Source organism: Bubalus bubalis, chromosome 1 (assembly GCF_019923935.1).
Source record: "Bubalus bubalis isolate 160015118507 breed Murrah chromosome 1, NDDB_SH_1, whole genome shotgun sequence".
Taxonomy (NCBI): Eukaryota; Metazoa; Chordata; class Mammalia; order Artiodactyla; family Bovidae; genus Bubalus; species Bubalus bubalis.
Genome location: NC_059157.1, coordinates 103,077,480 through 103,090,651, shown reverse-complemented (window position 1 = coordinate 103,090,651; position 13,172 = coordinate 103,077,480). Strand labels below are relative to the sequence as shown.

General features: G+C 36.9%; 1 protein-coding gene across 3 annotated transcripts in view; it reads right to left on the bottom strand.

Annotated features, from left to right (window-relative positions):
• The window catches only part of GTPBP8 (GTP binding protein 8 (putative)), a 20,303-nt gene extending 7,131 nt beyond the window's left edge, over nucleotides 1–13,172 (bottom strand). The window contains exons 1-5 of one of the 3 annotated variants that reach the window (XM_025284152.2): nucleotides 12,775–13,172; nucleotides 10,358–10,456; nucleotides 8,543–8,673; nucleotides 7,441–7,540; nucleotides 5,189–5,307 (exon numbers count right to left, since the gene is read on the bottom strand). In XM_025284152.2, coding sequence (XP_025139937.1) covers nucleotides 5,189–5,307; nucleotides 7,441–7,540; nucleotides 8,543–8,673; nucleotides 10,358–10,456; nucleotides 12,775–13,110 — 785 coding nt within the window. In that variant the 5' untranslated portion in view covers nucleotides 13,111–13,172. The remainder of the gene's footprint in view (nucleotides 1–5,188; nucleotides 5,308–7,440; nucleotides 7,541–8,542; nucleotides 8,674–10,357; nucleotides 10,457–12,774) is intronic. The other 2 variants (XM_006074021.4, XM_006074022.4) reach the window with 2 other exon arrangements.

Below are 13,172 nucleotides of genomic sequence, written 5' to 3'. Positions count from 1 at the left end.
CAGCATTACTAACTGTGGAGCTATATTGTATATTATACCATCCCCATGGTTTATTTTATAACTGGGAGTTAGTACCTTTTGACCTTCACCCATTTTTCTTACCCCCAAGCTCTGCCTCTGGCAACCATGAATCTCTTCTCACCTGAGCTTGTTTTTTAATATTCCACATGTAAGTGAAATCACACATTACTTGCCTTTCTCTGACTTATGTCACTTAGCATAATGCTCTCAAGGTCCAGTCATGTCTTTTCAAATGGCAAGATCTCCTCCTTTTTGGTGGTTGAATAGTATTCCATTTGTGTATACATGATGACCCTTGAAAACTGTGGATTCAATCTGTGTCTAATCTGTGTCTATCCACTTACATGTGGATGTTTTACAATGGTAAATACCCCAGTGGTACATCCAGTTGGTTGAATCCAGGGATTTGGAGGAAATATGGCTATGGCAGGTTAACTATAAGTTATACTTGGATTTTTGACTGGGCTAAGGGTCAGAACCCTTAACCCCTCACATGGTTCAAGGGTCAACTGTACAGTACCACATCTTCTCTGTCCATTCATCCACTGAGGGACACTTGTTTTCAAATTCTGGCTATTGAAAATAATGCTGTAATGAGCATGGGGGTACACATATCTTTTCAAATTAATGTTTTCATTTTCTTCAGATATATATCCAGGAGTGTAATTCGTGGATCATATGGTAGTTCTAATTTTAGTTTTTTGAGGAATCAATACTGTTTTCTTTATGGATGGCACCAATTTACATTCCTACCAAGAGTACACAAGGATTCCCTTTTCTGTATATTCATGCCAATACTTATGTCTTATCTTTTTCATAACAGCATTCTAACAGGTGTGAGGTGATATCTCACTGTGGTTTTGATTTGGATTTCCATGATGATTAGTGATGTTGAGGATGATTTCATGCACCTGTTAGCTATCTGTATGTCTTTGGAAAAATGTCTATTCAGATCCTGTGTCTATTTTTTAATCTTTTTTTTTTTTTTTTACCATTGAGTTGTATGAGTTCTTTATATATTTTGGATATTAACCCCTATTAGAAATATGACTTGCAAATATCTTCTTCCTTTGATTAGGCTGACTTTACATTTTGTTGATAATTTTCTTTGCTGTGCAGAAACTTTTAGTTTAATATAGTCCCACTTACTTTTGGAGTCAGATCCAAAAACTCACCACTTAAGAGTGATGTCAAAGAGCTTACAGCATAATTTCTTCTAGGAATTTTATGGTTTCATGTCTTACATTCAAGTACTTTTCCATTTTGAGTTAATTTTCATGTATGGTGTAAGATAGTAGCCTAGTTTCATTCTTTTGCATGTGTTTGTCCAATTTTTCCAGCACCATTTATTGAAGAGACTGTCCTTTCCCCATTGTATATTCTTGACTTTGAAAATTAACCACTCATATATGCATGGGTTTATTTCTGAGCTCTCTATTCTGTTCCACTGACCTATATATTTGTTTTTATGCCAATACCATACTGTTTCATTACTACAGCTTTTGTGACACAGTTTGAAATCAGGAAGTGTGATACCTCCAGCTTTGTTCTTTCTTAAGATTGCTTTGGCTATCCAGGGTCACCTGTGGTTCCACATAGATTTTCAGACTATTCTGTTTCTGTGAAAATGCCATTGGAATATCTTCTATTTTGCTTTTTATTTCCCAGACTAAAATTCTGATCTCTTTAATTTGTTCTTTTTGTGACAAAGATTAAATGACCATAATAATACAGACTTTTCATGATTAAAAAAAAAAAATCACTGCCACCATTATTGTGTCTATTATTGATCTGTCTTACTGTATCTATCCATATCCATATCCGTTCATCCATTTGTCAACATGGAAGTGAAAACATGGTTTCTTGGGATACAGACTTTTATGAAGACACTATGACTTTTATGGATGCAGGTATGGTGTATATGCGGAGAAGGCAATGGCACCCCACTCCAGTACTCTTGCCTGGAAAATCCCATGGACGGAGGAGCCTGGTAGGCTGCAGTCTATGGGGTCGCTAAGAGTCAGATACGACTGAGCGACTTCACTTTCACTTTTCCCTTTCATGCATTGGAGAAGGAAATGGCAACCCACTCCAGTGTTCTTTCCTGGAGAATCCCAGGGACGGGGGAGCCTGGTGGGCTGCCGTCTATGGGGTCGCACAGAGTCGGACATGACTGAAGTGACTTAGCAGCATGGTGTATATGGGGGCTTCCCTGGTGGCTCAGAGGTTAAAGCATCTGCCTCCAATGTGGGAGACCCAGGTTTGATCCCTGGGTCGGGGAGATCCCCTGGAGAAGGAAATGGTAACCAACTCCAGTATTCTTGCCTGGAGAATCCCATGGACGGAGAAGCCTGGTGGGCTACAGTCCACGGGGTCGCAAAAAGTCGGACACGACTGGGCGACCTTCACTTACATGGTGTATATGTGTATATAAACAGGTAAAATATTCTCTGCTGTGTTGCTAATGCTCTTTGATAAAGCTGCCTCCATACTGATTCTCAATTATAACTGAAGTTACACATGTATGGTTTAAAGAAGAGATACAAGTTGGATAGTCTACACACTAACTATGGCACCATGAACTCATTTGCAACATTTTTGTCAATTCATGATTTTCTTTGTCCTAAGAATCAGTTCTCATTTGCATGAAAACCACAGAAGCAATTAAATTGTGTCTACTTATATACTTCTTCCATACCAGTTATAAAAACAGACTGATCCCAGCATCAAACTTTAGGGGCCTTTCATCAGTTTTATTTCTCTAACTCAGTTGGGGTAGAGTTCAGACATGAAGGTGAGCACTTAAACTGTTGCCAACAGGCTTAAAGGCCAAACCTTGCTGGACTACACGTCTACCCACACTTCCACCTTTCTCCTACCAAGATCATACAGGAAGAGGAGGAAATAAAACCTGTCTTATTTTATAATAAGTATTCTATAACTAGATCGAATTCCCTTTTGGAGGATGTACTGGGGCTTGGTCAAGGAAATAAAAGCAAGGAGTATAAATAACTCTACTATCTGAATTGGGTCTGACAACTTCCTGTATGTGGTCAGTGTGGTATCCTGAACGTTGAAGTTCTTGAAAGCTAGCACCTCCTGTATGTGTCTCAATTCGTAAGACCTTGAGTACTGTGTGGCTTCTGCAGTACCTTAGTCACTTAGTATGGTGGCACAGTGATTCAAAGGTCATGCAGCAGAAAATGTCAGCCTATCTAAAGAAGGGAACACCTCTAAGAAGTATGGAGAATCTGTTAGTTCAGGTTGTTGGCCTGACCTTGCCACTGACTGACTTTTAGGAAGGAAAGAAACTAATTTTATTATGTGGTTAATATGTGTACATCAGTCACAATATATTTTATTTAATCCTTCTAACCATCACATTTTTCCTCAAAAAATGAAATAAGTTGCTTTAAAAGCTATTGCCAAGAAGTAGAGGAACCATGCAAAACCATGGCTGTCTGACCCTTGAGGTCCATGCTCTTTCTATATCAGCAAATGCTTCTCTGAAACTCCCTTCACTTCTCTGACCTGTAATGTATCTGTGAAACAGAGATGCTTACTTTGTGGATCAATTAAGTGTTTAGAATGATCTAGTGACATAACCTGGAGAAGGAAATGGCAACCCACTCCAGCGTTCTTGCCTGGAGAGTCCCAGGGACGGCGGAGCCTGGTGGGCGGCCGTCTATGGGGTCGCACAGAGTCGGACACGACTGAAGTGACTTAGCAGCAGCAGCAGCAGTGACATAACCTCCCCCAAGACCATCTGTTTTCAGATGGCTCTAGTTGTTCTTAATGTCAAGCCACAATAGAACTTGACTGAACTGAGAGTATACAGCTTAAAGCAGTATGAGACTACTGTTTGATCACTCCCTTGTTTTGAACACTATAATTCTAACACTGTAGCTCAAGACAACCTTGTCAGTTTTTCCCCAGCCTCATTATATTATTAAACTCAGCCTAAATGGCAACCCACTCCAGTATTCTTGCCTGGAGAATCCTATGGACAGAGGAGCCTGGGGGGCTACAGTCCACGGGGTCACAAAGAGTCAGTCACAACTGAGTGACCTTACTTACTTACTTACAGTCAACTAAAACTTTTTTTTTCCCCAATAAATGCAGCTGTTAGGCCATAATTTGCCCATCTTGTGTTTATTTTACCTTTTTAGCTTAAGTCTCACTTCCTTCTTATTAAACATTTAAAAGAAAGCAATTATTTTTCTGAGACAATGCTCAGGGCTCCAAGAAGAAACAGGATTTCCTTCGTGCCCATAGGCGTTTCCACTGTATCTATCAGACACAGACAAATGAACAGGACAAATACTTAAATGTAAGGCAAGGGGGAAAAGCATTTTGTAGAAATGAATGAAGACAGACTTCGACTGCATATTCATACAGACAATTGTGATCTGGATCAGTAGGAACTAGAATGACTGCTTAGAGGACAGTTTCATGTAATTTCTTGTAGGAACTATCATAGTGCCTTCCACAAAGAAGTCAGAGTCAGAAAATTACACAGGAGTGGCACTGTATTTCTGCTATAATACAGGTTACTTACTGTATCCAAAGTGTACACTGAAAGTAAAAACTCATGTTTCATTGCTAAACCACATCTAACAAAAATTGCTGGCTCAGGAAATAACCATCCTGTCTGCTGCTGCTGCTGCTGCTAAGTCGCTTCAGTTGTGTCTGACTCTGTGCAACCCCATAGATGGCAGCCCACCAGGCTCCCCCGTCCCTGGGATTCACCAGGCAAGAACACTGGAGTGGGTTGCCATTTCCTTCTCCAATGCATGAAAGGGAAAAGCTGCTACCAATGCTTAATTCTAGCTTATATGAAGCATTTCTTTCTTACGTATGGTCCTTTAAAAAGAAAATTCTTATCCTTTACAGCTTAATGTGGTCTAGGGTTGAAATAGGCTGAAGTAGAAAAATCATGAAGACACTACAGGGAAGATTCATCAAGAATCTGAAGACAGAAGAAAGAATAGAAGGGAGGAAAAAAAGTGTTGATAAAACAAAGCCAATAAATTATGGCTAAGTGCAGAGTCTTCCAAACTCCTCTAATGTTAAAAGGATACCTCAATTTCAGAAACACTGATTTAATGCTAAAGGTTGTTAGCACATAAAGTTATATGTTAGTACATAAAGACAATTCAACTCTTACCTTACAGGGAACAACTGAGGAAAACATCCTTGTGTTTTAGTGTCAACAAATTTCTGGATCTGAAGCACTTGTTTTAAAAGATGTCCCTTGGAAGATTTGTCAATTTTTGTTAATACCATCTGTAGGAAAACAAATATTTAAGCATTAGAAATAAAGTACAGTTGACCCTTGAGCAACATGGGATTAAACTGCAAAGGTGCACTTATATGCAGATATTTTCAACAGTAAATACCACAATATTACATGAACTGTGGTTGATTAAATCCATGGATATGGAGCTGCCAATATGGAGGAACCATCAATACAGAAGAACCTTGAATAGGAAAGGTAAGTTAAACTTGGATTTGCGACTGAAAGGAGGGTTGGCGCCCCTAATTCCCATACTGTTCAAGGGTCAACTGTTATTTCTTAATATACAGTTTTATACATTTTAGTTACAAAATTTCAATAACAACTAGGTGACCTATGCAAGTTTCTTAATTTCTCTGTACTTGTTTCCTCATCTATAAAATAAAAGCAATACCTTCTAAAGGAGCTGCTATAAAGATTAAATAAATTAATATATGCAATATATAAAGCATACACTATGTGTTTGCTGTTTAACCACAAAGGGCCATAATATCTTGGATTCAAGACCAGTGAAAAGAACCCTGGGGCCATATTTGCCGTTGCTATACACCAAATGTTTCATGTGATCACTATTTATTTTGTGGTCTAAGACACAGAAGTATTATTAGGTTGATACACATAAAACTGCTGATTTATAATCATTTTTGAAATACTGAATTGTTCTACCCTATACGTTAAATTTAAAGGAAAAATAAGAAATCAGGCTATTTGCAGGTTGTAGCCACTGTAGTTATATTCCAACTTAAATAAAGTTATACTCCAAGTAACCCTAGAATTTACTAGGGTTAACAGCAAATATAATACTTTAAATAATTTACTTACTCAAAGACAATTATATACTAGAAAAAGGTCAAGGTGTGATGATTACAAAATTAATTAAAAAGTAAAAACCTTGATGTATTTTTCAGAAGTTTTCCTGGGAAATTTCTATAAAATTAAATTTCTTGACTAATCATTTATGCTAGTTATAAAAATATATACATGATTAAAATAAAATATAATGATTATAAATCAACTATACAGCATAAAAAATATTAATGGCAGAAGGAGTGAGAAGCAGAAAGTAGAAGTCTTTCTTCATAAAGAGAAATATGCCGATACCTAATTCCTCTATCACAACTTCTTTTACAATGAAAAAGGCTAATATTTTCTTAAAGTTAAAACTGAGGAAAAAATATGATTTCACAAAATGATATCTATGATATCAAATTAGGAGTAAATTATCAAATTATCAATAAAACTGGTGGGGGAAATTTTGGGCTTTTTTTTTTTACTATGTAGACTATGTTTATAAACCTTTGGCTCCTCATAACTATAAATTATCTCTAATGTTTCAAAGGGCATTTGCAAACCCCAAGAATTCCATAACTCCACGAACACAAACAGCTTTTTGATGGTAACATGGTTTGATTTGCATTAAACTGCAAAACCACTACATTTTAGTGGTTTTCTGACATTTTTTGAAACTAAATTATAGGTTCCTCTCTGAGGAACTTGAAGATTGCCATTTAATCTGAAAAACATACAAAACAAAATTGGTAGGATACCAACCTACCAATCTGTATTCTATTCTAGGGTAAACAACAGAAAGAACTGGTAAGATATTCTCATAAGAAATTTTCTTTTCCTTAAGAATATAAACATCCTACCTTTGTATGCTGGAGCCTACTAAACTTTTGTGATGTTCTTAAATTCCAAATTAGCAAATTTTTCAGTTGTAGTTTCATTTATATTCTGATAAGTACTATCTGTCAAGCTGCTGTTAAAGAGCTACTAAGGAGTTTTAGCAAATATTTATAGTCATTTAAAAAAGAAAAAACAAACAAACAAAAAAAACAAAACAAGGAAAAGCATTTTTAATCACTAGATGAATAGAAAACTGACTATAATTTTGAGAATTTAAAAGCTAGGAGAAGAAAAAAAAAAAATAAAAGCTAGGAGAAGGAAAGGGAATAAAAGTACCACAGAACTTATTTTAATACTAATGGCTAATAATTGAAAAGACAGTTTAAAAGGTACTCCTTTATCTTTTGAGGAAGAGAGACCTACTCATTTATTAAAAAGACAGACACACAGGGAACTCATATTTCTGAGTGCAACCATGAGTCAAAAGAAATACTTACCACATAAGGTAATGCAAATTCTTCACACATTTCTATGGCAATATTGTCTGCTTTTTGAATTCCCACAACACTATCTACTAATAAAAATGTTCTCATCAAACTGTAGGAATGCAGAAATGAAGATTAACAGCAAAGAAAAATATACTTATTCATTTCCCCCACCCCAACCTTCACTATACTAAGAAATTGTCTTTTGAAAAATTATCAGATCAAAATTTAAAAATTTCTTTAGGCAAAAGGAATTCTCAATTTACCATGAAGTCCATCCTAGTTCCAATAGGTCTCAGTGTTGGTTACGTTCAATAGCTAGACTCATTAATATTATTTCAATAGCATATACTGAACATATGACTTTCTGCCTAGAACTGGATACAAAGATGAATGAGCCCCTTCTTCTAAGAGACTGAATTCTAGTGGGAGAATGAAACAGGGACCCAGTTAACTATAAGTTACCATAAAAGTGTCTAAGTCTTCAAATATTACTTTAAAAGACTAGCAGATGACAAAACCAAACACATTACATTTTGTATTTTCTTGTGTAAGTATTTTATCTTAGCTTCTATGTAAAGATACAACAAGCAAATTATTTATAAAAATTTTTTAATACTTCAAAAGTTTAACATTAATTTTTCCATATATTCTGCAATGCTTGAAACATAGACCTGCTACCTGGCTACCTATGGAGACAAATAAAAGTAGTATTTATCGCGGCTGTGGTGTCAGAAGTAGTTTAAGAATAACCAGAATTTACTGAAGTTTATTTAAATCTGGTAAACACCACATGAACCAACAAGTTTCATTTTTAAAAACAGCCAGCTAAGAGTTTGGTATAAAAAATTTATAAAGTCTGCTGCTGTACTACTTATAGTCTCAATATAGGAAAACAACTGAATTTAAGTTTAACCTAATTTACAGGAAAAAACACTAAGCAGACAGTGTATACCTTCCTCCGAAATAGTATAGAATATTATGAGAATAAAGTACACTTTCTAGAAAAGTTATTTGATAAAACTGAAGGGTTCATCATGTGTAGAATGTTCTATTCATGCAAACATGTTTAGGGGTTAAATATAACAATTATAAGATAAAAAAAGCTTCTTACTTCTTTCGTTCTTTTAGGTAGGTTTCTACCATGTCAACAAAATCTTCAGGTGCTCTATAGCCATAACCTGGCATGTCCACCAATGTAAAGTATTTTCCAACTTTGTAAAAATTAAGTTTCTTTGTATGGCCCTGATAAAATAAATGTAAAAATAAGTTTCTTAAAATATGTCCTTTATATATTTCATGACTCAAAATATTTTCTGTTCAATCAATAATTACTTATTAAAAGCATAAAAGTATTCTGTACATAACCCTATGCAGATGACGATACAGGAAAAAGAAACAGAAGAGAAGCGGCTGGATATAAACTTAGATGATTCTACTTCCTCCTTCCAATTCATTTTTTTTTTAAAGAGAATCTATATGATTTAAGAACTTCAAATTCCATATTAGAAATACACAGGCAAAATATTTTCAAGTTTTCCTATTTCATTAGTTCTCTCTCAGTGAAATCATTAGTTCTCTCTCAGTGAAAAAGTTATACTGGTCTAAATAGTATGGCTGCATTAGTCAATATTCTCTGATGAATAATATATTTCCACTTTAAAGAATTATTTCCACTTTAAATGAATTATGGCACAAACAGGATAAATTAAATGCTTACTGTCAGTCATACAGGTTTTCATAAAAACTAGATGCAAACTTTGTAGCTAGACTATTACTTGCCTAAAATCAATTTGCATGTTTTATTAGATGGGTTTGGTGCTTTCATTAAGCCATTTTTTAAAAAAGCCTGTACAACTGTAAAGTACCTGTGCAACTACAATTAATATAAAGATGATGTGGTTTTATTCATGTGGTTTTCTGTCCACGGACATTTATTAATTAGAAAAGGAAAAATTATGACAAACAATTTTAAAAGTCAATTGTTCAGAACTCAGGAAGGTTTTATAAATGATGCTTAGGTTCCCAGGCAGCTTGTGCATCTATCTATAGGAAAATAACCTTAGAATTTACAGATTAGAAATGTCAAGAATATAGTTCTTCCATTGTCTTCTCACAGCAGAAAGGAAACACCCTTACCTAGAAGTGAGAGTTGAACTACGACAGACATTTGATGAGGCAGGGCACAAGGGAGTAAGGATAGGAGGGTTAACAAGTGACTACAATCATCAGCGGTAGTATCAGGGAATCAACTACGTGAAGAGACTGGGAGCAAGAAAAGATTAGTGACGCCTCAGGGAAGGGCTCTAATGTAAGGAAATGGGGGCAGTGAGCCCTGGGTTGCTGGGAACATTTTGCCAAGGATAGATAATAAGGTGAGGGGAACTGGGGTGAGGAGAAGGTTCCTTAAATATTGGTAGAGTCTGTATTATGGAAAAGGAAGCAGAGGAAATGAAAAATGACAAAAATCTACCACAGCAGACGGACAGGGATATTAGGCACATAAATTTGGCCCTGGGTAAACTGGGAAGTGCCTGATTCGTGTATATATATGAGTTGGCTAGGTATAAAAGATTATAGGAGGAAAAAAAATACACTTGAAAGCTGTTACCTTTAAAAATCCATGTAAAACTAGATGAGCATTCTCATAGAAGCAAATATAGAATGACAATGAAATAACTCTTGAGAAAAGACTGGACCAAGGATAATTTCTTCAAGATACTGGCCAGGTTACTAAAATAACTTCCGTTTTCTTCAGAGAAATATGCAGGCATTAATGAAATGTCTTACATTAGCACTTGTTTGAAAGAAATCACTTTTCTAGGAACTTAGCAATTATGGTTTCTAACCTCCGCCCCTCCCCCCCATATTTATTATTCATCTTAGTCAATTCAGAGGTAGTTCAGATATGTTTTAAATTTTGACATACCGGTTTTTTGGAGACTCTAACTTCAACCTCTGGGGCAAGTGAAAACAAAGCCTTTATTAGAGAGGATTTTCCAACATTGCTTCTGCCTATAAAACACACCTTATACAAGCAAAAACAAGATAATTGAGTACTAGTTTATATGTGTGTGTGTGTGTGTATATATATATATATATATATGTAATCATATACTGTACTGGGTTGGCCAAAAAGTTCATTTGGGTTTTACTGTACCAGCTTACAGAAAAACCCAAATGAACTTTTTGGCCAACCCACTATTAGCTGTAAAAACCTGTAAATACTATTCAGTCTTGACTAACCATAAAAAAGTAGCTTATGGTTAGTCAACCTTCAAATTCTAATATACAGCTGTTATATATTAAATGATTTCAATGTGGCAGGTGCTGTTTTAAAAGCTCTTGTTATTTTCTTATTTACTCTTTACAATATCCCTATGAGACAGATAATATTATAAATTATCTGTCTCATAAACTGTAAAAGTTTTTTCACTTTACAGGCGAGAAAACCTGAGGCAAAGAGAGGCTCAATACCTGGCCCAAAACTATACAGCGAGAAAGTGAAGAAGCTGGAAACTGAACTCTAGACATCTATATCTGTACCTGTGCTTTTAATTACACATGCCAGTCAAGAACATCTGCAACATTTATTAAGAATTCCATATTTTCAAAGCTTTTTGAAGTTAACAATTACATGCGTTTCAACAAAACTGGCTCTTAAGTCACTCCTGTTTGAAATCACATTTCCCCACAAACTCTCAAAGTACACCATTACAACATTATAATTATTTCTTTCTCTTGACCTTTCTTGTTCCATTTAAGCTTTTCTCCTTTAGTGTGAGTGTAGAAAGCAACAAAATATTTCTGAGACTAACCCACTCCAGTGTTCTTGCCTGGAGAATCCCAGGGATGGGGAAGCCTGGTGGGCTGTGATCTCTGGGGTCACACAGAGTCGGACACGACTGAAGTGACTTAGCAATAGCAACCATTAATACACATGGCTTTGCTTTTTAAAAGTATTGAAGAAGGTACAACCAATCAGTGCTTCTAAATGAGGGCGGTAGCGCCCCCTGGGGGTGTTTTCGAAATTTGTAAGGGCATTTTTTATTAACATAAGGGCATTTTTTGGTTATTAATATAACTGGGTGGCATTTAGTGAGCAGGAGCCAGCAATGTTATTTATTTTGCAAAACTGTGGTCAGTCCTTCAAAATAAATTGATTTGGATGCTGTATAAATTTCAAATGTCCTACCAGATTAAATCGGATAATATAGATTAAAAAAACTAAATTAAAAAGAAATTACACAAAAGTCCAGTAATTTAAAAATGGAAAAGCAATGCTGTCACCAAATCATTAAGTGATTTATGTACTCTTAAATTATTGTAGAGTTCGAGTGGAAAAGTTCCAGAGCAATGGTGCCGTTATCACAAATAACGGAGATCTGGCGTGGTGCGATTCATGGGGTCGCAAAGAGTCGGACACGACTGAGCGACTGAACTGAGCCTTCTTTTAACAGACAGAACAAAATATTAAACTGTAGGACATGCATAAAATGCACACACTGAATTTCACTGAAGCTGTTTTAGAAAATCTTACAGATTATTGCCATCTATATATGATTTTTTTTGCACATGATAGGAAATTCAGATTGAGTGAAAATTATGTACTGATAAGGATCACTTCATTTGTAAAACTACTCTACTTTTTGTATTCTTCACTTTTTCCAGTTTGTCTCGGCATGTTTTCCCTACTTCAATTAAAAACAAAAATGATAAATGTTTTAATCGCCTTCTAAAGTCTTTCATATTCACTACCAAAATAATTGGGCTTTCCTTGTGGCTCAGCTTGTAAAGAATCTGCCTGCAATGCTGGAGACCTGGGTTCAATCTCTGGGTTGGGAAGATCCCCTGACGAAGGGAACGGCTACCCACTCCAGTATTCTGGCCTGGAGAATTCCATGGTCTGTATAGTCCATGGTGTCGCAAACAGTCGGACACGACTGAGTGACTTTCACTCACTTACTCACCAAAAAAATCAAACCCATATCTGCTTGCTTTGTTACAATAATGATACCGCGTCCATACAAAGCTAGTAAATCTCTCTGGTTTGCTGATAATGCAGGCAGGCATGCTAAATTGCTTCAGTCGTGTCCGACTCTGTGTGACCCTGTGGACTTCAGCCTGTCAGGCTTCTGTGTCCAGGGGATTCTCCAGGCATGAATACTGGAGTGGGCTGCCATGCCCTCCTAAGGGATCTTCCCGACCCACGGATCTAACCTGTGTCTTTTATGTCTAACTGCATCGGCAGGAGGGTTCTTTACCACTTGCATCTCTAGTTGATAATAGGTTACAGCAAAATCACAGCCCAAGCCCTCAGTACCCGCAGGCGGCTGCGGCGCTCACCTCCGGGCGGTGAAGGTCCGGGGCGTGGTCGAGACGCACCGCCGAGGTGAGGTACTCGATACGGTTTCGGGCGGAGGCCGTGAAGAAGCTCTCCGCCCGCGCGATGTCCTCCAGGCTCGGGTGGAAGATATTCAGGTGAAGGTCTGGCCTCGAGCCCGGGACGAAATGCCCATGGAGTTCTTGCAGCGGGAAGACCAGCTTCGTCAGCTGCTTGCTCGGCAGCCGTAGAACCTCCGTGAAGGCCTGGAACGCGCTGAAATCTCGTCTTCCACTCCCCAGTTCTGTTCCCATCGCAAACAGCCTGCCCACGCTCTGCCGCAGCCGGTGCGCTGCCATTTTCCTCTTTTAGAAGTCCGACCTTAGGGCCTCATTCCCAGAATCTGAAATGCGCGTGCGTG